This window comes from Galeopterus variegatus, unplaced genomic scaffold (genome assembly GCF_000696425.1).
Source record: "Galeopterus variegatus unplaced genomic scaffold, G_variegatus-3.0.2 Scaffold373, whole genome shotgun sequence".
NCBI classification, from domain to species: domain Eukaryota; kingdom Metazoa; phylum Chordata; class Mammalia; order Dermoptera; family Cynocephalidae; genus Galeopterus; species Galeopterus variegatus.
The window spans coordinates 325,538-351,739 of NW_007726484.1; the positions used below are offsets into that span (position 1 = coordinate 325,538).

A 26,202-nucleotide genomic window follows, 5' to 3' on the forward strand; every position below is an offset into this window, starting at 1 on the left:
GAATGAAACTTTAGGTATAACTTTTTTTTGGTATTGCTTTTTAAAGTAATGATTCATTCACAGGCCCCAACTCCAATTTTGCTTCCAGTTTTTATAACAGGTGTAATTCCCAGTAACTTGAGAGCAATGCATTAAAGTGAATATTAATTCTTATAAATGAATATTATAAATGACTATTAATCTTTATTTCCTGCATGTATAGGTGCATGAATAAAGATCCAATAGAAAAGACTAATAATGAAAAAAAAATAAAGACTGTTAGTAAGAATGCTTTGAAGACAGGTCTCATGCAGCCTGGTGCAATAAAAAAAATTAATAAGTTCTAGACCCTGTATTGTCAATGACCAGATGTGGGGTAAGGATAAAAATTTAATCTCTCTGAATCATAAGTGTCCCCAACTATAAAATGAGAAGGCTGGATGACTCAATTCTACAGATGAATCTAAATAATCAATCTTGTTGCCCAGAGTGTGTTGAAGCACGAAATCCTGGATTGGATCATTCTTCAATTTCTTATCACTGAACATCGTAGAGCCTGATATGAAACAGGTTCTGGATGTCTTCCGTAACAGACTTCTTAAGACCATGGGATAGCCACAGCAGGGTAGACACACTTTAGCTTCAGATAAAACAAATCTCTGGTCTTCCCAGGTCACCCAGAACCATCTTAAACCCTTTCAACGGGTTTCTAAATACAGTCTTCAGCTCCCCTTTTCCTCAAGTATGAAATGACATGTTAAAAGGGGCTATTCACTGGCTGAATACAGTGTTTGGTAAAGGGAGTGAGGCACTTGTTTCATTAGTTTCTTCCTCCAGGAAATAAGGGAAACAACACTGCTGGCTAAAGCTCAGGCCGTCAGGTTGCACATGGATCCTGAGAGGCCATGGCTTTGCTTCTAGCCACAACTGGGAATACAACCTGGGGCTCTGCTGAGACAATTTCACTGCTAACAATGTGCAAATACCTAATTAGTGTTACAGGACCTACCAGAAGATGAAGACTTCAGGCAAGTAGATAACACTACATTTACTTAACTTCTTTATAAAATATCAAACTGGAAAGATACTCACAACTTTTGGTCTTTCAAAATTGTCGCCTCTTGTTTTGCTTCCCATTTTGTCAGTCTGTGCTGCAGGGGCTTTTATCTCCTCCAGGCTAGTTGTTTTACATTATTACCCTGCTAACAAAGTAACATAAAGCTTGCCATGAAACACCCAGAAAGGGTTCATTCTTTCTTTTGCCTTCTGTTATTTGCATTATCATGGTCAACAAATACTTTCACAAAAACATTCCAAGCCACACACAGCCCTCCTCCTCCTCAGACATTCCTTCCATTTCCTGAGGGGGGATGGGCACGAAGAGGGGGGTGACTGGAATCTAACAAAGACAGGGCTCTTAGTGATCCTTAAGAGGTAAAGGACCGCTATGGACTTTAGGTGACCAAATTAAAAGTACAGAATCAAATTGCTGTTTGCAGTTCTTATGACTATGAGGCTAACACTTTGAAATTCATACCTCCCCAAAGTACCTCAAGTAACAAGAATAAAAATGCCAAGAATGAAGTTAGTCTAGGCTAATCTTTCCAAAGTGTAAAGAAGTTATAATTCTGCAATTTAACACACTTCTCAGGGCTTTGTGTGTTCTCTCTTTCCAGTTCAGCCAAGCTCCTTGGGTCTAGTAATTAAAATACTTGAACTATATATTCACCTTGTGCCAACTAAAAATATTTTCCAAAAGACTGGAAAAATGACTCAAAATCAAATATATAAAATAGTTTGTAACTTAAAAGATAAAGTGGGTACTATCCGCACAGCAGGTAAAGCTGTGTACATTCACGATACAAAGGATCAGACACCAGGACGGATGGCTACTACAGAACAACGCACTCTGGGTTCCTTTGTGACACCTGCAGAAAAAAAAAAAGCCCGGCTGGGTCGCACTTTATTTACATGTTTACTGGCTTCTTCCTGACGAGCACCACTCTGCCCCCCCACCCCACAACGTTTTTAAGCTACTTATTTTAAGTCACAGGAATATTCAAGCTAAGAAAAGTATCTTAGAGTAATATAATTTCTTAAAGAAGATAGCATATTTACACACATCTAACACATGAAAATACTCTATTTTATACTAAATTCCAGGTTCAAATGAACTACAATACAGCATTTTGCCTTGTCTGTAGAGTGAGGATTATTCAGGGGCACACAGTGGGCTGCCCCCATCAGTGACTCACTACTGTCAGACAAGTCCAAATCGGTCCCCACAGTCAGGGAAGGTTCAGGAGCAAGGGGTTTAAACTGAGGGTTTCTGGCCAGTTGGGTTGGTTACACATCCACTCCTTTGATGAGTGATCCTTCTAAGACTATGGTGAAGTCCTGAATGGTCTGCAGAATTCGAATGAGTGAGTTGACAGTCATGCGGTCTCGCAGGAGGGCGCTCTCATCATACATTCGAGTAATGGCAGGACACTCTGCTAACAACGGAATCCACTGTGGGAGGAGGCGATCCCTACAGATCAAAACAGAAACAACTCCTGAGCATTGCTGGCCTCACTGCAGAACAATGCACATATGGGTGCTTTCAATTGGGAGGCTGTGGGGCTGGGTGGCGCAAAATCTAGCCAAACCCAAAAGTCAGGAGAGAGGACACCAAAGCCAGGAAGTTGAATATTCACTGGTAAAGACAGTAATGAGACAGTGTAAGCTATGGGAAAACCCTTCTAACTCTAAAAGTATGGTAAAAAGTCTATGTACACGGAAGAAATTCTCTATTGTGATTTTACCACCTTTAAAAAGAGGCAAAATATCATTCTCTACGTCTTGTCTTTTTTTACAGGGGTGTTATTCTGTGGTAAAGCATGCTTGAGTAAACTGACCTTTTGAGAACAAAGAGTACATTAAATAGTAGGGATTAGCAATTTTTTTCTTAACTTATACAACATAACAAGGTAAGGAACACAATCAAAGCAGAAAAACATTAAGTAGATTTTATAAACCAGAAGATGGTTTGCATTCATCTAATAAATCAGAACATTATAAAGATAAAAGGAGATAAAGATCATGCTCAAAAGGAACTTTAAAAGCACAGCTGAAATTGGGTCCCTTTTATTAAGAAGAAGCATAGAACTTAGCTCTGTAAACCAGCTGTTTTAGGAGGACAAAATCTCACATCTTCAATGTCTTCTGATCAAACCTTGACATTAGTAATCTGTCATTAAGCACCTAAGATATCCTGAGTGAACATCTCTCAATATGCCTTTCATGACAAGGCAACCATAACTAGGTCATCCTGAATCTCAAGTTGGGGTTCTTGAGGTTTTAGGAGAAAACACTTACATGAATAACTCAAAAAATATTTTTTTTTCTAAAGGTCTGTGTGTTTCATTTTCTACAATTCTGAGAGCTGTTTTAAAAATTAATGGATTGTACCACTCCTATGTGTCATTTTCAAAAAAATAAAGCAGTAGGAAACAGTCTTAAAGAGAAGATAACATTAATATAGCAAGAATCCCACAATGTTATTAGATTTAAAGCAATATGGTGATACAGAAGGATACTTCAAAAAGTTCATGGGAAGATTAATATTAGAATATAATATTCCTATTATAGATAATATAATCCATTTTTTCATGAACTTTTTGAACTACTCTTGTACATACATTTGTATTGTTGTGTTTATTTACCAACCTACCTACTTCCTATCTTCCTACCTTTGGAGCCAGTGTAGAGTAATGGTTGAGAGCTTGGACTCTGGAGTGAGACTGGGTGTGAATCTTGGCTCTACCTTTTTCTTGCTGTGTGACCTTGGGAAAGTTTACTAACTTATCTGTGCCTCTTCTATTTTGTATTTTCTCATCTATAAAATGGGGAAATAGATTGCTACTTCATGTAGTGGTGGTGTGAAGTGATAGGAGTATTAAATGAGATAATTTAGGCAAAGTATTTAGCACAATGCCCAGCAGATATCAAGTACACAATAAACAGTAGTCTTATAATAAAACTTGGAATGAAAGAAACCCAAGGGAGAGGTTTGGAAGGGCATTTTGTTCAACATGTAACAAGGATAGGGAAAGTAAAAAACTGGCTTTATACCGTGTTCCAAGGCAAACTAAAATCTGGAATTTGCCATCTTTCCCAATGTTCCTGGGTGTAGTATTAATAGCATTTACATAGTGGCAGAAGGTTTTGCAGGATGACTTCTGAATAAAGACATCATCTTCATTGTCTAGAATCTGGTCAGTAGCTTCAAAATAAGCAACCGCTTTCTCTGGGGAAGGAAGTCAGAATCACATCACAATACACAACAATACTTCATATGCAGAAAGATTCATCCCTTAATTTATTCTGGAAACAGTAATAATGCTTTGCATTATAGCCAGTCCTGAAGCCAAAATCATTACTTGATCATTGGTTTCAGAATGAATTCCAGAGGTCCATGTTTCATGGTAGAACGATATGCTCCCAGACATTTTTTTTTTTTGTCTTTTTTCGTGTCCGGCAATGGACCGCAACCCTCAGTGTCGCGCCCGTACCGGACCGGGACCGGCAACGGGATCGCAACCCTCGGTGTTGCGTCCGCACCTCGCTCAGCCAGTGAGCGGGAACCGGTCTGTGTGTGGGATCCGAACCCTCGGCGGGAGTGCCGCCACGCTCCCAAGCGGCGCACTGTAGCAGTGCGCCACTGGGCCGGCCCCAGACATTTATTTTTTAATCTAGACTACATTCCAGGAAGCTGGAAAGTATACTCTCTTTAAAATACCTTCATGAAATGGCAATTGGCAAAAAAGAAAAGAAAATTACAATTTTCAGTTAAAACTAGAAATATCTAGGAGTAACTAGTAATGGCGGCTATTGTAATGGTGCCCTGTCTTCTAGTTACAGAATGGCTAAAGCTTTGCACAAGATCATTGAAAGGGACCTGAATAATTAAATCTTAGGAAGAGAGATGTACGCACACTGAGGCAGAAGCAATAAGATTCTAGGCATTCCAGAAAAAAAAAAAAAAAGAATCACTACTGAGGGCCTAGCTCTGTCAACTTTCTTTGCCTAAAAATTCTGAATTAGATGAAATCAACTACTTCACCTAGGCGCTATCTACAAAACACAAAATGATTAATTGCCTTTTTAAAGAAACTGGGAATTCTAGAAGAGCTGCATACCAAAAGAAAGATTACAAAGCTCAGCAGGCTAGAGCAGTACACTCCAATAGAGGTTTCTGTGATGATGGAAATGCTCTATGTCTACAAGGTCCAATTTGGTAGCCACTTGCCAAATGTGACTATTGAGGACTTGAAATGTGGTCAGTGTGACTAAGAAAGTGATTTTAAAATTTAATTTAAATGAAATCAATTTAAATTTATTTATTTATTTATTTTTTTGTCTTTTTTGTGACCAGCCACACCGCGGTCAGCCAGTGAGCGAACCAGTGAACCGGCCATCCCTATATAGGATCCGAACCCACGGCGGGAGCGCTACTGTGCTCCCAGCGCCACACTCTCCCGAGTGTGCCACGGGGTCGGCAATTTGAATTTAAATAGCCACATGTGGCTAGTGGTTACCATACTAGACAATATAGAACAAGAGAAATCCTTTAAAAATATGTATATATATATCCTGTCACTCCTCAGCGAAAGCCTTCCAATGGCTTTCCATTTCATTCAGGATAAAGGCGAAAGGCCTTGCAATGGCCCAGAAGGCCCTATGTAACCTGGTCCTGCCACTAAACACCCCCAACCCCAATGTCCTCCTACTTCTTTCTCTCTCTCTCCTACACTCTGTTCCAGTCACACTGGTCTCCTTGTGATTCCATGAAAAGGAAAGGCACAATTCCACCTTGGGGTCTCTGTGCTGGCAGCTCTCTTAACCTGGAGTGCCGCCTTCTCAGATATCTGCATTGGCTCACTTCCTCACCTCCTTAAAATCTGTGCTCAAATGCCACCATGTCAACAAATCCTTTATAACTACCCCTTCCTTCCTTCCATCCATCCATCCATCCGTCCATCCACTAATAGAATCCACACCACTGAAAAGAGCGTTCCCCACTCCATTCCTTTTACCTTACTCTATTTTTTTCTAGATCAGTCATCACCTTCTAACATATCACATGAATTACATATTTGTTATGTTTTTATACATTGCTTGTTCCTCCACCCCAACAGAATATGTTTGTCAACTGTAGGTTTTCTGTTTTGTTTACTGATATATATATATATATATATATATATATATATATATATATATATATATCAAGCATCTAGGAAAGTGTTTGGAATATTATGAGCACTATAAATATTTGTTGAATGGATGAAAAACAAAGATAGTGCTTATTTGATATTTATTTTTTAAAACATACTCCCTTATCACTAACCCTTACTCATTCAAATCTCTGGGTCTTTGAATTTTCTAAGAAACATTTCTATGACCTTATAATAACATGTATCTGCTTTATTTACCTATGAAGTCCCAGATGAAGACATTCTTGTGAAAGATGCGAGCAGATTTGAACCCATGGTGGAAAACTTGCTCAAGTGCTGCAACCAGGCCATTCTCTCCACATAGCAATACTGTGAGGCTTCCTCTCTGTGGAGCATAACACACAGTGCCAAAGAAAAATCTGCTACATTTATGTCTAAGAAATACACTAGAGAAACAAGAGCTGAGGTAGCTGTATGAAGTACGTTTTTGCACCTATTAGAAAGCTTACAAATGAAAATTAAAGCACCCACGTTGCCCTATGTGTCACTTATAAAAGCAGCTTTAAAAGTCCCACTATACTAAGTTTTATAGCCTGTAATACCTCTTTTTCAGGTTTGTGAAAATGTTTCACAATATTGTTCACAGCTTCTCCAATTCCTTCTTGGATCTGTCCAGCATTGGGTTCTGTAAAATAATGAACAGTGGCTGCATTTTCACACGAGAAATAAACCAAAGTACCATGGAATATCAACCATGTCCACCTATGTAGGAAACACGTCATTGGAGCAGGCTGACTCTGCCAGGGGTTCCATGAAACTTGCCTCTGACCAGTTTGGCCAAATGGGAGTCATCTTAGCACAGTGGAAAAGAATCCGAGAGATCCCTAGATTCAAATCTTAGCCTTACCACTTGCGACTATAGCTCTAGCCAAGTGTTTAACTTCTGAGTTTGAGTTTCCTCAACCAAGAATAGGGAAAATACACACCTCACTGCAAAAACTAAATGAGATATTTAGGTGCAAATCACCTGACATGGTGTCCATCACAAAGTGCTAGCAAGTCCCCAGATCTGAGAAGTGAAGTGGGGAAGATCCCCAGCATCATTCCTCAGATGCTCCCTTATGCTACCTACCTCTGAGCCCCTTAGTGGGCAGAGACCAAGACTTCTGAAGCCCTGAATGGCTAAGCTGGAGTCCGAAGTTTTGCTGTTGTGTTTAAAGTAAAGGGAAGATGCCAGGTAACCTGTGGCATGCCAGTGCAAAGCCCAGAACTCCTTCCCCTCCTGGCAAGTCAGTCTGTCGCGGCACTGCTTCATCCTCCCAGCCGGCACTTGCTCATCCAGGCCATTTTCCTGAGGGAGAGCTTGGTGGGCTGCTCGAATGGGACCTAAGTTGCCTTTGCCACCAACCCCCAAGAATGGTTTTAAAAAATGGTGGCAACCAGGTCTTATCCAGCGTCAGAAGTAAGCAGCAAGAGAAGAATGATATGTTTATTTCTGCGTTTTCTTGTGGTGATTAGATCTAATTTACTTATCACACTATAAAGGAAAATCTATACATCCTTGTGTTTAAGAATCTCTGAATTCATACTGCTGGAGGATTTCTTATATAAAATAGTTCTTTTTTAGGCAAAATTCAAGTAAGGTTTTTCTATATTAATGCATAAAAATTGTTAAAATGTAAACTTTTATGATTGAAGTACTGATATTATGGCCTCTTCAGCTCCTAGTAGTTTCTTTACTCAGTAGCTTTTTTTTTCACTTTTACCTTTCTCTGAATATTTTCTCTTTTTAAACATCAAGTCTATTTTGAAAAGTTTTATTCATTCGAAAAGAGCCATGTACTGATCAGTAGTATTTTCAGATGGACTTAAAATTCTTAGTTCTTTGAATATCAGCTTGCACATACTGTGAGAAAGTACCTAGTTATCCATCTCTGATTTTTTTTGGCAACTGGCCTGTGCAGGGATCAAACCCTGGACCTTGGGTGTTATCAGCATCACACTCCAACCAACTGAGTTAACCTGCCAGCCCTAGTTATCCATCTCTGAGTCTTGGGTTACTTAAAATTTTCTGCTTATTGAGTAAGATAAGAAAATACAATTAAAAATGGGGGATAAAGGCCTCTCAAATCAGTAATATCCCATGAAACTGGACTGATTCAGAAATTGTAATAATTTGGATGGACTCAGCTGAAATATACTTTTTTATTTTAAATCATCATAATTACAATTCACCATACGGTAAAATTCACTAATTTTTAAGGATGCAATTTGATGAACTTTGACAAATGTATAGTATAAAAAAGTTTCCATCATCCCAAAAAGTTTCCTTGTGCCCCTTTTTAGTCAATCTCCTTCCCCAGCTCCCAACCCTGGCAACCACTGATCTGCTTTCTGTCACTATTATATTGCCTTTTCTAGAGTTTAATATAAATGGAATCATATAGTATGTAGTTTTTTTATACCTGGTTTCTTTCACTTAGCATAATGCTTTTGAGAGTCATCCATGTTGTTAGACGTATCAGTAGTTCGTTTTTATATATTGCCAAAGAGTATCCCATTGACTACGTATACCACAATCTGTTATCTATTCATCAATTGATAGATATTGGGGTTGTTTCTATTTTTGGCTAATATAAATAAAGCTGCTATGATCATCTGTGTATCAGTCTTTCTTGGGTAAATATGTACGAGTGAGACTGTTGGGCCAAGGAAAGTGTGTGTATATTTTTATAACTGCCACACTTTTATTTTGCATTCGCACTAACAACGTATGAGCTTTCCACTGCTCCCCATCCTCGCCAACATTCGGTATTATCAGTCTCTGTAATTTTAGCCATTCTAGTGAGTGTGTGTGGTATGAAGTTTACTTCTGAAGGAGAAAGGAATTATGAATCAGGGAAATAGTTTGAGAAATGAAAAGGGGAATTTTTAGACTATATCATCCTAATAGTTAATATAATATTGTGCTAAATGGAAAGAGACTAATAGTGCCTAGGGAAATGTTTTGTTAGTAAAATAAGTACCTCTTAGGTACGTTTGTTATTCTATTTAAGGTTATTGTCCATAACTGAGATAAAACCACTTCATTAAATCATACTGTCTCTGTATTCATTTTCTGTGGCTACTGAAACAGATGACCACAAACAGGGTGGCTTAAAACAACAGAAATTTATTCTCTCACAGTTCTGGAGGCCAGAAGTCAGAAATCAGGATCACTGGGCAAAATCAATTTGTCAGTAGCGCTGCACTCCCTTGAGACTCTGGGGAAGAATCCAGTCCTTGCCTGCTTCTGGTGGCTGCGGCTGTTCCTTGGTTTGTGGCTGCATCACTCCAATTTCTGCCTGTCTTTACATTACCTTTTCCTCTGTGTGTATCTAATCTCCCTTTGCTTCTCTCTTATAAAAATACATGTGATTGCATTCAGGATAGTCTCCTCATCTCAAGATCCTTATCACATCTGCAAAAAATCCTTTTTCCAAATAAGGTAACATTTACAGATTCTAGGGATTAGAACTTCACATCCTTTGGGAAACATTATTCAGCCTACTAAAGCCCACATTAGTATAAATTAGTTTACTGTACTGTTAAAAATGGCATTAGTGTACATTAGTATCCTATCCATAAAACTCACTCCTTTATAGTAATTTATCACTCCTATAGAAAGAAAGTTGGCAGGGCAGGCTAGAAGGAATTTTTAATCACTTAGAAGAAGGGACCCTGGATAGCCAGATACAGCTCTCTGGGAGAGCTGTAATAACTGTTCTTATCTCTCCTTTAAGTTTCAGGCAAAATATTCATTCATATCTCCACGGTTTAATTAAAACAGAACAAGCAGTTTTTTAAGTTAGATTTTTAACATTCTTTAGGCTTTAGATTATTTGTTAATGAAAAATGATAATGAGCAGTGAGTGGTATTTTTTCCGCTTTACTCCTTCCCCTCCCTCCCAAATTAACATTTCTCAACTTCTTTTTTTTAATCTTCTCAACACAATTTATTAACGCAACCGTTTTCTGTGAAATGGCCATATAAAGCTTGCAATATTTAAAGCACATTGGAAAATTAAAAAAATCAACTACTTACTGGTTGTTTTTCCTGTCAGTGAAGTGATGCTCAATCTCCTTGCCATGGTGGGTGATTTCTGCTGGGGTGGAGTTCGACACTGCTTTACTAGATCCTCATCTGATGCCGAGGTCATCAATTCTCCAATAAGAATTCTCTCCAAGCTCCCGTCATCAATGCCTTTCCCCAGCCATCGCCCACATGGGAATCTGGTAGGACAGAAAACTTCTGAGTTTTACCAATTGTCTGTTTTAATCAGAGTTTACTAGTTTTAATCAGAGTTTAAAAATTACACCATGAGTGAAGCCCATTATTTTATTGCCTGTGGATTGTTTAATTAATATAAATTCTAGAAATATAAAAAAGTGGAGAACTATATATCTGATACCCATATTTTGTTTGTTTATTTTTCCGGTTTTATTTTTGGCTCTGGCCGGTATGGGGATCTGAACTCTTGACCTTGGTGTGGTAACACTGTGCTCTAACCAACTAAGCTAATACCAACTAGCCCCACACATCCACATTCTTATCACCTACACTTAACATTTTACCATCTGCTTCATTTTTATTTTTTGTTGAAGTAACTTAAAGTAAATTATGACATCAGGACATTTCATCCCTAAAAACAATTCAGTATGAATCTCTAAAATATAAGGACATTCTCTTATATAGCTACAAATTATCATACCCCCCCAAATTAAATAACTTGTTAATATTTTTTAATACCTAGTCTATATTAAAATTCTCTAGTTTTGGAAAGAATATTTTCAAACTAGAAATTAATGTTGGAGTTAAATCACAGGAGAAAAGAAAATGTTCCCATAGAGTGGTGCTGGCTCTAACTAGCAGAGCCCAAGAGATCTTTTCCTCTTACTAAAATTATTATTATTTTTTTTTTTAAAGATGACCGGTAAGGGGATCTTAACCCTTGACTTGGTGTTGTCAGCACCACGCTCAGCCAGTGAGCGAACCGGCCATCCCTATATGGGATCCGAACCCGTGGCCTTGGTGTTATCAGCACCGCACTCTCCCGAGTGAGCCACGGGCCAGCCCATTACTAAAATTATTTTAAGCTTCCTTTTTCTTTTCTTTCTTCTTCTTCTTCTTTTTTTTTGTCTTTTTCGTGACCGGTAAGGGGCTCGCAACCCTTGGGTGTCGCCCGCACCAACCGGCCATTCCTATATAGGATCCGAACCCGCGGCGGGAGAGTCGCTGCGCTCCCAAGGCCGCACTCTCCCGAGTGCGCCACGGGGTCGGCCCTCTTTTTTCTTTTTTGAGTTATACCAATCTTTTTCAACAATTGCAGACTAAGCATTATCAGCAAATGCAATCTTTTTAAAAAGTATTTTTGGGCAATTTTGTATTATATAAACAAAAAGCAAAACAAAACAAAAAAAACCCAAGAAAAGAAACTAAAATTCAGAAGGAAGTGGAAAAGCTTTACAAAGATAAAAATTCTTAAAACATTTCTTATCTAAACAGTCTCAAAACGAAGAATTCTGAGCTCTCGAGGCTACTTACCTATATGTATGTCCTGTAATTTCATTTCTGACCATGACACAATCCACTAGCCATTTGGCTAACAATCCTGAGTTATCGTGACCAATCTGAACAGTGGTCAGCTTCCCCAAGTTCTGGCACTGTAGGAACGGGACCATAGGTTATTCAGTACCTGATCCCATCCAGCTACCTCTCAAGCTTTAGTAGTGGCACTTCAGTTTTCTTTAATTTAACAACTACAGAAACCCACTGTGCATAACGTACTCAGGTGTGCATTACAGAAATATATTCACATGTATTCCTCCCTCTCAGGGAGTTCCCATATAATGAGATAGGAGATATATGCACATTAACTATCAAATGAGGTAAACTGCACAAGGTGCTAGAATAGAGATGTAAACAAGTGCTAAAAGAACTCTGGGGAAGGAACAGTTACTTCTACTTGGAGAACCCAGAAACATCACTGAGAAAGTGATTTGTGCCTTGAAGGAGGAGAAGAATTTTAAGAAGTGGGAAAAGAATGCTATTTAAGAGGTCAGGAAAACCATTATAGATTTTAGAAATCACCAACACTAATATTTTTCTGTTTCTAATAAAATACTAAGGCAGAACTAACCTCACATCTTATCTACTAGAAGTCTTTGAAGCTATAGTTATCAGTGTTCTTACTGGTCCTTTGTGGACAAGTATACAAGAAAGCAATGATAATAGGAATAGTAAAATAAATGTTAATTAAATTCTGACTTTTAAAATAAGATAATGAAAAGATTACAGACCCCAGCTGACTATATGCTCGTTGGGAACATTGGAGTTATGAGTTCTTAAAGCACTTGACTTCTCTGTATTTTAGTGAGAAAGCATCACAGTGATACAGCTGAGGAATGATCACATCTTGAACAAGTCGTGCAGCAGAGATGGAAAGAAGTAGGCAGATGGGGGAGAGAGTTTGGAAACAGCAATGATGGGACTTTTAATGTAGTTTATGTTCCATGATTGGTAAGCAAAGAAAAGCCAAAGGTTTTAATCTTTTATATATAGATGGCTGTGAGTCCACTGCATAGATAAGGCCAAAATGGGCTCTCGGGGAGTATTATGACTCCTTGTGGAAACTGCTATTCCTAGCCCCCAAGAAACATGAGAACAGGACACTTAGTTAATACACTTTCCTCCTAAAACACAAGCACATATTTGTCTTCTTCCTGCATGCCAATATCAACCTGCATGTGGGCTCAATCTCTTGGAAATACTTTACCAGGTGACACCTGAAAACTGACAATACTAAAAGGTATTTGTACAAAAATCACACTGTAAATGTCATCATGTAGTCTAAAAGCTATAAGCATGGGTGTCAGCCCTCCCATCCTTTTGCCAAAAGATGGCCAGGTTTGAGCAGGGAGGAGAACCGTTGTGGGGAAAGCATTTATTTAGAGGCTCTCTGCTTGTCAGGTTCTGTGCTAGGCACTAGAAATGGAATGGGTAGGACCTGCTAAAGCCCCAAAACATACCATGACAAGTAGGAAAAGAGTATAAAATTAAAATAACAATAATTAAAATATAAAACTTGAGATAATTTTAGGCACATAATCACAAAAAGGATCCTGCATGCTTGGGTATTCCTTTATTATATTAGATTCAGGGAAAAACAAAATGACAAAACTGGAATCCTTCTCTAGAACTATATATGACACTTTCTGCTAAGAAAGTTACTTGCCGACCTTACCTCAAAAGTCATTTCAAGGAGGTTTTTGGGAATTTGCATTACTCCTGTGTCTCCTAGCTCTCCTGACACACAGATCCAAGGGTTTGATGTGATGATTGCATTGCTCAGCTTTTTGATCGGGATGATCACTGACCTGTATGGAATCACTGAAATAAAAATGCAGAAATTAATGAGATATTATGATAAAATTCTTCTGATAACAAATATATATTAAGAACTCTGTTGGCTTTTACAGATAATTTGCTTTTTATGATCTATCAACATTTACTTATACAAAAAGATGATATTATAACCTATTCCAGTCTAGAAAGATGAGGTCCAGTTTACAAACAAGTCCCAATACTTGTGTTGGTATCCACAGCATATCCATCACCATGTACGTATGGCATATATATATATATATATATATATATATCTCAACATGGTGATTTATATCCCCATTAAACTTATAAACAACCTTAAGCATTAGCACCAGAATACCTGAGGACATGAACACTGACTGTGCTATACAGTGTTTTCAATGCTTGATTTTTAAAAAAATTAATTTTGTGCCAAACTCGAGTACAAATGAAGATGGCTACTGATATCGTTTCATATGAAAAGGTATGGATGACTTCTTGGACAATATCCTGTCATTGTTGATTTTCTCAGGCAATGCTTTAAAGCACTGCACTTCAGAACTTTCCCATCCTAAGTTTACAGCACAATACTCAAAGCCAAGGATAATAAACAATGGCACCTCCATTCTGGACATACCACAAAGTCTAGAAACCACAACTTGGAAAGCTATTAAGGTGACTAGTGTTCAAGAGGAGCCCCAGGGAAAGAGCCAAGATGTGGAAAGAGACCTGTCTGAAAACTTTTCCTTCCAGAGGCTCTTCCAAAGGCACACCACTAGATGCCACTGTCCTATCACTGTCCTTTGCTCAAATGTGGAAGCACGAGAAAGTTAGCCAATCTTACACAAATCCTCCCTTCTCCTTTAAAAAAAATGGGGACGACTCAACACATTAGCAGCCCCCCCCCACTTTTTAAAAGTAGGGTAGAATCAATATTATTTACTGATATCCTTGGAGTTTCTGTTCATTTGGTCACAAGAGGGGGTGTTAGAAGCCCTCCTTGAAAGGTCTACATGTAGGATGAAAAACATTTACTGGACAAGGTGCCCAGAAACAGCCCCACAATATGAGCTCACAGTTCAGTGTGCTCTTGGATGAGGAAAACGAATGGGATATATGGTTCACTTCCCTAATTTTACATAAGCGACTTCATTTATGTTGGGTGAATAACCTCCCTTTCTGTCTTTTTATCTTGGCTGAAGAAAGGGAAAATGTCACAGGAAAGGCCATACTTTTGTGGTTTAGTAATCATCAGAATCAAATGTTTTTTGAAACTAAAAGCAAAAGAGGTTAGTATAAGACTTTATTTTAGGTGCCAGAGGCTTCTCTCATTTCTTGCATTGATAGGATTAGAAAAGCTGCAGAAAAGGTCTGCTTAGAGTCAGGAGTTCTGTGTCTGCAAAGGGCCCACAGAGCACAACAGTGATTTCATAGTTCAAGTATGAAAAAGCAATATTATTAAACTCAGAATACTTTTTTCATGAAGTATCTTAATTCCTCAAATTGAAAGAGTTACTTAGATGAAGAGAAATCTGCAGATATAAGAAGGATCTTAGAAATCATAACAACCTCTGCTATTTCTTCTCTTTTAAAACTGTATATAGCATCTTAGATTTGTATACCTGCAATAACCTAATAAATGAATAGTAGCTTAACAGACAGCACAGGATGGCCCAATACCCATCCCAATATTCCCTTTTTCCTTGCCTTCCTCTACCAAAGATTGGAAAGCAAAAACCTACACAATTCTGGCCAGTGAAACATAAATGATGTTTATTGGGATTTTTTGGAAAATTATGTTTTTCTAGCACAGACCTGCCCTTTCCTTCTTGGCACTCCCTCCTTCCTGTTGGAAGGTGGATTGAGAACAACCGTCTTGTGACCATGAGGCGATTAGCACACACTGAGGATGTCTATGAGGAAAGGGACAACGAGCCTGGGACAGTGATAGCACTGTGGATGCCTACCTTGAGACTTCTTATCACGTAAGAAAAATAAAATCACTAAGCTATTTAAACCTCTGGTTTTCAAGTTTCTCATATTTGCAGCTGCACACAATTCCTAGTTGATAAGAGTAAAAATTCTCCGGAGTAGAGACAGAGACCCACTGCAAATGAGAATTAGTAATGGTGGATAGAATAAATGCTATAATTCATCTTTCTATCAAAAATACATCTCCAATCAGCATTTTCTCCCACGACAGACCTACAATGTCCGGCAAGATCCCGAAGTCTTTCTCAGTCATTAAAGTTCAATAGTGTTCATTTACATAAGTTTATTATTATCACATATTGATTCTTTGAATTTATGTGATCTGGATAAGATACTGGAATATTTACTTAATAAAATGTTCCTTTTCACATCCATCCTAGTAAACATCTCTTGTCACAGACTGGGTTTCTTGGGAAGCAGACTGAGTCAGAAATTAGCATGCACAATCCTGCTCCTGAGATCCACATGTGAGGAGAAAGCAGGACTGGTTGAGGGAGACACAGAGCTCTGATGCAGTCTCAGAAGTCCTCAGCTGACCCCATGGTGTGCTCTCGGTCAGCCCTTTGATCAGTCATGGGATGCTAATGCTGGCTGGCCCTGGTAGAGGGATCACTTCCGGTAAGGTAATTTTCTTCAGTGAGGCACTCCGCAGAGGCTGACAGCTGAGGGCTGTCTTCCAGCAGCACTCCTAGCAACTGGGGAATGAACAGCCTTCATTCCTAAATAGAGACCTGGGGGTGCATCACTGTATCTATCTCACTGTGCTATGGGATAGCTCACTTTCAAAAATATAAATGCTTTTATTCCATTAGTCATCTGAGTGACACTTCATTAACAGTCACTTCTGCAGACTTACTGATAGTGGTGAACACACTGGTGAAGCAGAAATAGTCCACAGCGTTGAGGGAAAGAAGATGGTAAAGAAATTGCTCTCTTTCTTCTTCACAACGTAGAAAAGCATAACGCTTATAAAGCTTCCTAGGAAAGAGTAAGACAAGCACAAAATAGTAGTATATTTTTCATGCTTTTCCTTATGTTTCTATTAAAAATAAACACCTTCACTTAGACAATGGGAAGAAACTTTAATCTTGAAAGAACAATTTACAAAAATAAACATATGGTAACCTAACTAGTAATTAAAGGAAAAAAAAATCCCATGAATCCATTTTGTCTACCAAACTAATAAGGATTTAAAAATGATGACCAAATGCTGACAAGGGGGCAATGAACAGCCAATCTCACAGCTGGTGAGGCTGAAAATCTGAGGAAAGCAATTTGTTGGTGACAATTACTTTAAGCCAGTCATATGCCCCTTGACTTGTCAATTTTATTTTTAGGATTCAGTTGTGAGGATATAATATGAAATGTGGGCAAAGATTTACTCACAAATATCTAATAAAATGTCATGATACACTATATGTTAGAATATTATTTAGACATTAAAATAAAGTTTAGGAAGAGTTTTAGGAACAGCAAAACTACTACTATTAAAAATAAGTAACTTTTATTACGCACTTTTCCAAGTATTTTATAGATATTAATATAGTTTTCATGACCACTCTGTGAGGTAAGTCTACCACCAGCAACCTCATTTTTTAGATAGAAAAAATACAGATACAGAGAAGTTAAGTATCTCACCCAAGGCCTTTCAAATAGTAAATAGTAAATGCAGTATTTGAACGCAGCATTCAGAGTTTAAATTCCTGTGACATAGTGAGATGTTTATGATATATATATATAGTAAAGCTAAAGAAAGGATGATACTAAATTGCAAATATAGTATAATCTTAACTAAGAGAACATGCATAGAAGAAAATACAGAAGAAAATGTGAAAAATATATAGTAGGATTATAAACTATTATCATTTTCTTCTTCATACTTTGGCCACAATGGGCATAAATGGCTTTTTTAATAAAAAGAAAAAGTCAGTTTTAAGAGAACAATGTCAGGTTCACAGGCTATATGTCACATTGCATTCTTTATCAAACCTACTCTTTCTAAAATTAAGACTCATTCTAAAATGCTCTGTGGGTAAATAATCCAAGGGTGATATGCATGAATAAAAAACTACAAAAAGCACTGGGTTACCATGATGGGATTCCAACAGACTGTTACGTTTGAGGTCTTTGTTGAATTCTTTGCATACCTTTGCTATTAAGACTTCAAAGTCCTTAGCCTTCAAATTAGCTCTAATGTACATATGTGGACAATGTATTTCATCCAAGAGGTTTCTTGATAGAATATAAGGAAACTATCCAAACAGTTAACAGTTAACTGATATGTACTTGATTGGCTCTAAACTATTGAATGAAACATTGTCAAGACTCTCAGAAGAAACCCTTTACTGTGGAACCCCCCCTCCTTTTTTTTTTTTTCTTGCTACTCCAGGTTTTGTTGTGACTTTTACAATATGATCTAAGGCTTATATAGGTTTAACCTGTCTTTTGGATGTTACTATCAGCTTGTGTGAACTAGTTAGCTTTTTTTTAAGCAGAGTGAAACAACCTGGCCTTTCGCTGTGAAATTTGGTAAGCCCTCCCAGAAATGATCCAGTATTATATTGACAGAATTTCCGAAGCACATGCCTGTTAGACAAGAAGAATGTATGTGCATAGGAATCAGCAATTCAATGCTGAAAAAGCCAGTTTGCCAGCTAATGCAATCTGCTTTGCAAGCACACAGGTTATAGGAACAGAAACCTCTCAAAAGGCAACATCTTACTTGGTGAGTAGCTGGTTAGAGAGCAACTGCTTGAGATGCTGGGACAAGAGTTTCTTTTCTAGAGACAACCTTATCCATGCCCGAGCCCGTCCGACATCAGTCTTGATCTCACTCATGTTCTGAATATGCCTGAAGAACAGTAGCAACATCAAAGATGTAGATCCTAAGGATAACCTTGAACTAGAAAAGAACTAAACAGTTAACAGTACTAGGCACGGAAAATTTCTTTTATATTTAGAAGTAATATACAATTTATGTTGATTAAACCTTCAAATGTTCCATCTGAATCATGAATTTAGTTTTACATCAGAAATGCTATTACAACACAAGCACACAGGCAACAACATAAGATAAAGCATTTAATACTCAATCACTCTTTCAGGCTTTATAATATCCTTGCTTCAGCCTCACAGACACCTATAAACAGGCACTTGGTTATTCCTGACCCTCAAGAAAATGAAAGTAATAAAACAGGCTAAAAATTCAAGTTTTTATTGAAAACAATTGTTCTGTAGTTTAAATAAATATGTGCCAAAACTTTAATCCACTAAATTATTTTTCAAGTTGCTTGGGACAATGTGGAAAATATGAACTCAAATTCTATGGTATTAGAGAAGAGAAGCCATACTGCATTGATAACCTTAACAATTTGAAAGACTTGCAAAATTGTGTGGCCACAGAAAAAAAGGGGGAGAGGAGAATCATGTGACCAAACCCCAGTTGAATGTTACATATATGTACCAATTAGTATTCCGTGTGAAAGTCAATGTTATACCCAGCAGGACTGAATCTATCTTCCTAAATGATTTTCCTCCTGAGGGGGAAATGAGGGTCAGGCAAGAAGGGCAAGTCTAAGAGACTACAGTGAATCACAGAAAAGTCTTTGTTGCTGTGACCCACCTCTCCTTCCTTTGATTTTTTTAATGTCCAGAATGACTCATCTTGGCTGTAATAAATATTGCAACGGACCCTTTTCTCTGCTGATTCTTGGCATTCAGAATAAGGACTATCCTCCCTGCAACGCTGCACATACATTCTTTCTTTTTTCCTCCCTCTCTCTCAACCAATTTTTTTCAGAATTTATAACAGACATTTTATTTTTAAAGGAATCATACACATGGTCATGAGCAGAGAAAGCTGGTATCAAGCAAGACCCCTCTCAGAGATTGATTCGGTTTTTACTGGTGGGGCAACCCAAGCTGGCACCTCCAGTAGGAGCCTCTGAAAACAGCACAGTTGACTAAAAGCAACAAGGTGAAATGCTCAGGCATTTATCAATTAGAGTTCGACGGTACTTCCAAAGTATCCCTGTGAGTGCAGTGCCAGGTTAGAGCTTACATGATCTGGGAATACCAAGTTGAATCAACGTTTATTAACTGAAAATGAATCTATGAGGTTTGAGAAGTACTTAGGTTATATAACCTCCTCCTAAGTATTCTTGATCTACAACATCAGCATCTATTGAAATAAATTTTATGCTGGCCTTAAACAAGTATGTGGAGATCTGGTAGGTGAAGAACTTTAAAGTAGAAAATAACTGTAATTTGAAAAAATCTGTCTATGTTTAAGGAAAATGGGAAAGACTGAAATAGATACAGTGAAAGCTATTTTAGGTGGCAATCAGCATTCTCATCACGGAAGTATTTCACCTAGTTTTTCTGAAGGGGGCATGGTAGTTGGGAGATGAGGCCACTGGACTCTTCTCCTCAACCCCATCTCATTCTCTGGCACCAGGGAAATTAACCTGCCTGAAATATTACATCCTTAATGTAACTCCTGTGTTCAACACCTTAAGAAGCTCACAGAATATACCCTGAACTGCTCAGGCTGACATTCAAGTTCTACTACCACTTGGCCTCACATATCTTTCAACATTATCTTCCTATTAAAAAAAAATACGTCATTCCAGGTCTTCTGACCTACAAGACTTTGCATTCCATTACCTGAAGTACTTACTTTCTTCCAGCTTCCCTATTTTTAAGATTTTATTTATTTTTACTTGACACATAATAATTGTACATATTTATGGGGTACAGTGTGAGGATTCAAAACATGCATAATTGGCATATCCATTACCTGAGATATTTATCATTTCTTAGTGGTGAGAACATTCAAAATCCTCCCTTCTTGCTATTTTGAAATATATATTATTGGTTTTTTCTGTTTTTTGTTTGTTTTTTTGGTGGCTGGCCTTTAGGAGATCTAAACCCGTGACCTTGTTGTTACAAGGCTAAGCTCTAACCAACTAAGCTAACCGGCCAGCCCAGTCACACTCATACTATTGCTAACCATAGTCACCCCGCTGTACATTGGAACACTAGAACTTATTCCTCCAATCTAACTGTAACTTTGTACCCATTGGCCAACCTCTCCCTATCTTCCCCTCCCAGTCTCTGGTAACCACAACTCCGCTCTTTAACTCTAGGAGATCAACTTTTTTAGATGCCATCAATGAGTGAGATCATGCAGTATTTGTCTTTCTGTGCCTGGCTCACTTCACTTAACATAATAACTTCCAGCTCCACCCATGTTGCTGCAAATGATGGGATTTCATTCTTTTCTAACAGCTGAATAGTATTCCACTGTATAAATATACCACATTTTCTTCATCCATTCATCTGTCAACGAACACTTACTTGATTCCATATCTTGGCTATTGTGAACAGTGCTGCAATAAACATGGACCAGCCTCACTATTTGATTCTATTCATCTTTGAAATTCCAACTTCCTCTTGAAAGCTCTGTCTTATCTGATTTTCACAATAACTGGTGAGAGAGTTCATCATTATTTCACTTAAAGGTGGGAAAACTGAGATTCATAGAGGTTAAGCGGTCCACCCAAGGTTACAGAGATTATAGGTATTATTGTAGATATGCCACACGTTTTCTACCAATCACTTCTTCCTGGCATTCACATTCTTGGAGAAGCTCCCCTTCCACAGACTCAGAAGACGTAGCTCCAGGTACCACCATGACCTCAAAGTGCAAGCACCATGCTTCCAATCCCTCAGCTAGAACTGACTGGATAAGAAAGAAGCACATGCCTGATTTAAGATGAACCCAACACATTTTCCTTTCAGAAACTGGGAATTAGTTCATTGGAAAACCAAGTTAGTTTTTGTTGAATGCTTAAAATAGAAATAATGTTAAAGCCAGGGTTTTGATGACCATGTGCACAATAAAAAATAAAGCAGAGAAGAAGAAGGGAAGGAGGAGAGAGGCAACAGTAGATGTGAAGGGAAAAGCAGAGATGATTTGCTTCCAGTGAGACAGAGAGAACAGCCTACAAGACTGTTTCCAGTCTAGCCGAAGTTCCTGCCCTTGGATTCTAGAAGACATCCTTACATACCTTCCTTTTTGCTGAAGTTAGTATGAATGGGTTTCTGTTCCCTAAAATCAAATGATTTCTAAGAGACTGACAGTACCTCAGTTTGAATTCACATTTCCTGAGTCCAAAACTGGTGCTTATTTCATTGAATCACCGATGAAACCTAGTAATGTTTGTTAAAGAAATTAGCCATCTTTATTTTAAGTTCTGCAAAGTCAGAAAACTTTCTCAAAATATTCCTTTCCAGGAGTAACAAAGTCAATCAGGACAACTGACTTTAGTGTAGAATAAAGCCAGATGCTCACAAGCACATGTGCAAACATTATTTATAAAAATATAAAGGGACTAGTCAATTACTCTCAAGGAATCTATTCCCATTTATAAAGAGATTATTCCTAGGATTTATTCAGACATCCTATTCATTTGGTTATATATTCAGAGTATCATAGTTGGATTACAGTACTCACAATGTCTTAGGTCATGTAATGTTCTACTATGCCCCTTGTCATTAATTACATGTTTTTATTAAAGACAAATGTCTATTTGAACAGCTGCATGATGTATGCATTGCTACTCTTGAAAGAAATTGGTAATAATCATAACACCATGATGACATTCCTCTTTTATAGGTAGATAATCTGTACAATTCCTCACTGTCCCCAGCCTTTCTCTTTGGAACAAAAAAATCATTCTATAACTGAAGGTTTGGTGATACTTGACGTCTGTGAAGGCCTTGGGAGGCCTTGGGGAGTAAGATACTAAGACAAAGGGGTTGGCCTTTTGACGTGTCTGTCCTGGATGCATGCCAGGCACTAAGCAATCCAGTGCCAAGACTCTTGACAACCACGAGGACTCAAAGTCTCTAAACTGCCGGTGTCTTTGCCTTGAGAGACGAACTTGGGAAGATAGGAGTTACTAACAGAAGCACATGCCCAACAGACAGCATGGCCTCAGGGAGGTAAAGATGTTCTAATTTTCAGAAAATAAGTTTTTTAAATTGTCCAGACAAAAGCCAAAACAAAACAAAACAAAGTTTAGAATAATTACTTGGGTGTTTTTCTTTAAGAAAAAAGATCCACATCAATTACCTAGGTAGCCATTAGGGACTACAATGAAGCACTTGCCAAGAACTTAGGAACAGGGAAATAAGCCTGCCCACTAAGAGTTAAACTCCATATAAAAAGTCATCTTAAGGAGGCAGAACAGAAGCACAAAAAAAGGGAGAGACAAGCACAGGCACTGTTTCTCCAGGGCTTTCCCGAGACGACATCAGTCCCAAGAGCATGAGTCCAAGAGCTGGATGATCAGGCTACCATATCTGTGATTCTGAGGAAAGCAAGTAGCCTTCTGATCTTAATCTAGCTTCCAGGTTGCCTTGGATTGAGTACCTGCTCCCCCCCAAAAAGCTTGACCTCCACTGTGACAGTGTTAAGAAGGTGGGAAATCCTATTATGGTAATTAAAATGTGGGGTCTTGAAGAGATGATAAGATTGCAGGATCATGCTGTAATGAATGGATTAAAAATGGCAGTCATGGGTGTGGTTCTGAGGGCATTAAAAAAGAGAGTGAGAGAGGAAGAGTCGGTAACACCAAGGCTCTCACCAGATGTGTTCCTAGGACTTTGGAATTCCCAGCCTCAGAAACTGTAAGCAATAAAGTTTGTTTTCTTTATAAATCACCCAGTTTCAGGTATTTTGTTATAAGCAACAGAAATAGACTAAGACACAGGCAGAGAATACCCATATCAGTAAAAGAGAGTATCAAATCATCTGGTTAGGGAAATAATAAATTGGAACCATTGATTCCTGTGACTGTGCCCTTACTGGTCATAGATGACTGAACCAGGGTGGACAGATGACCCACACCCAGCCCATTATATTTCTGTTTCTTTTAGGTATTTGAAATGTATATTTTGGTTAGCAGGAGTCAGTATCTTAGAGTTTTATCACCTTTTGGTTTACTAATGATGGTGGTTTCTGAGTTTATGAAGCTGAAGACCCTAGCAACATGGTCTATGAAGACCTAGGAAGAGTGCTGCTAGATATACTTTAAGAAACTGGGAAGTCATACCCATTAGTATGGCTATTATCAAAAAAACAGAAGAGAACAAGTGTTGGCAAGGATGCAGAGAAATTGAAATGCTGGTGGGAATGTAAAATGGTGCAGTCACTGTGCAAAACAGTATGGTGGTTCCTCAAAAAAATTAAACACAGAAGGGCTGGCTGGATAGCTTAGTTGGTTAGAGAGTGGCCTTGTAACATCAAGGTCAAGGATTTGGATTCCTGTACCAAGCCAGCCACCAAAGAAAAAAAAGCTCAGTTGGTTAGAGTGTGGTGCTGATAACACCAACGTCCAGGGTTTGATCCCTATCCCAGCCAGCTGCCAAGAAAAAAAAAAAAAGAAAAAAGATTAAATATAGAATTATCATATAATCCTGGGGCCCCACTGGGGTCCTGAGGCATGGAGCCAAGGGACGCCAAACCCAGCTGCAATTAGGCAAGCTGCTGCCACTATCCTGGGCCCCACCGGGGTCCTGAGGCATGGATCCGGGGGGGGAAGCTGAACCCAGCCGCAATTAGGTAAAGAGCACACCAAAAACACCATTTTCACACGGGGAAGCCATCAATAGCCATTTTGCAATTGCCATAGCTGCCACAAAAGCAGAGAGTCTCTATAGCAGCAGTCACAGCCACCGTGCAGATGGCACACCAGATTCTCAACTTCGTTGACACAAGGAGAGGCACCAGCAGACACTAAGAAAAAAATTTCCTCTCCTTCCACAAAGCACACTACACGGTAATAGAAGAAGCATCTGATTTATGATAATACAGGAGGACTTGATCACACCTGTCTCAGTACTGGACAGATCATCTAGGCAACAAACCAACAGAGGAACACTTAATCTCTCAGGTGGAGAGAACAAATCTATCATTTTTAGAGCAGAAAGGGAAGGGGAAAGGGGGAGGGGGAGGGATTGGATAAGAGGCATAAAGAATAAGCATGATTTGTAACAATGAATATGCTAATAAAAAATTATCATACAAACAATCCAGCAATTCCACTTCTGGGTATATACCCCAAAGAATTGAAAGCAGGTACCTGTACATCCATGTTCACAGCAGCATTATTAACAATAGTTAAAAAGTAGAAACAACCCAGGCATAAATGAATGGATAAACAAAATTGATAATGAACAGATAAACAAAATGTGGTATATACCTGCAATAGAATATTATTCAGCCTTATAAAGGAATGAAATTCTGATACATGCTATAACATCCGTAAACCAGGAAGACATTATGCTAAGTGAAATAAGCCAGACACAAAAAGTATCATTCCATTTATATGAGATATCTAGAATAGTCAAAATCATAGAGACAGAAAGTAGAATAGTGACTACCAGGGGCTGGAGGTGGTGGGAAGGGGAATGGGGAATTGTTGTCTAATGGGCACAGAGTTCCAGTTTTGGATGATGAAAAAGTTTTGGAGATGGATAGTGAAGATGGTTACATAACAATATGAATGTATTCAATGTCACCACTGATTGTACACTTAAAAACGGTGAAAATGGTAAATTTTATGATATAGGTATGTATTTTTTACCACAATTTTTAAGAAAGCCACAGAAAGATGTCAGTGATAGAATCTTGGTAATGGGTATATGGCTATTACTGTAAAATCTTTTGATTTTGCTCTCATGTTAAACATTTTCTAAAATAAAATGTTAGGAAAAGAAGGGAAAAAAATTGGGAAGTCGGCTTGTCTTTTCTGGGCAACACTTTTCTGCCTTACTAAACAATGTTTTAAAAGCAATTAACCAATCACATTTTATAAAGAATATCTATTATTTGGCCAAAACATCACTTTAGGATACTCGGGGATCTTTTTCAGATTTTTAAAAGAAGACTTAGTATAAAAATTGAAAGCCAAAGTAACACTCAAGTAAGAAGTCACAGTACATCAATTTTTCAGTTGAGTATCCTAATCAAACACAGGTTACCCAAGGTTATACTAAATTATATTTAGGCCAATGTGCACTGTACACTAACCAACTTGTTTGTGCCTCCTTACACCTGGCATTTTTCTGGTGATGTCGGAAAGGCTGATGAGAATTTACCTCTAAAAGAGTCCTGTGCTATGTCAGGAAACCTTAGTTCTAGTTCTATTTCTGCTGTTAATTGGCTATATGGTATAACAACCTGTCTGGGCCCGAATTTCCACATAGGTAAAAGGAAGAAGCTTAGCAATATGACTTCTCAAATTTCTTCTATACCCTAAATTTTAAATTGATTAAAAATATCTCAGCAATCACTACTCTTCTAAAGCTTTAAAACTTTAACCAATACAAATCAGTAGCAGTTTGCCAGCTGAATCATGTAAGGATATAGGTGAAAGAAAGAGTTAAGAGAAATTCACACACACCCCCACACATACACTCATAGAACTTAAAATATGGCAAACCTCTCATTTAACAAATATTAATTGAGCAAAAATTACATGCCAGACTCTGTGACACTTGGTAGCAATTCAACAGCTTAACATGTCAGATAGATTCCTTTCTCTC

The 26,202-nt window shown here is 38.2% G+C and overlaps 1 protein-coding gene across 2 annotated transcripts in view; it reads right to left on the reverse strand.

Moving 5' to 3' along the window:
• Positions 1–2,048: 2,048 nt before the first annotated feature.
• Positions 2,049–26,202, reverse strand: part of DENND5B (DENN/MADD domain containing 5B) — a 201,033-nt gene continuing 176,879 nt past the window's right edge. For both annotated transcript variants that reach the window (XM_008568093.1, XM_008568094.1), the window contains 9 exons: positions 18,311–18,439; positions 16,445–16,566; positions 13,478–13,623; positions 11,779–11,897; positions 10,279–10,466; positions 6,797–6,879; positions 6,453–6,579; positions 4,093–4,267; positions 2,049–2,509 (listed from right to left, as the gene is read on the reverse strand). In XM_008568093.1, coding sequence (XP_008566315.1) covers positions 2,326–2,509; positions 4,093–4,267; positions 6,453–6,579; positions 6,797–6,879; positions 10,279–10,466; positions 11,779–11,897; positions 13,478–13,623; positions 16,445–16,566; positions 18,311–18,439 — 1,273 coding nt within the window. In that variant the 3' untranslated portion in view covers positions 2,049–2,325. The remainder of the gene's footprint in view (positions 2,510–4,092; positions 4,268–6,452; positions 6,580–6,796; positions 6,880–10,278; positions 10,467–11,778; positions 11,898–13,477; positions 13,624–16,444; positions 16,567–18,310; positions 18,440–26,202) is intronic.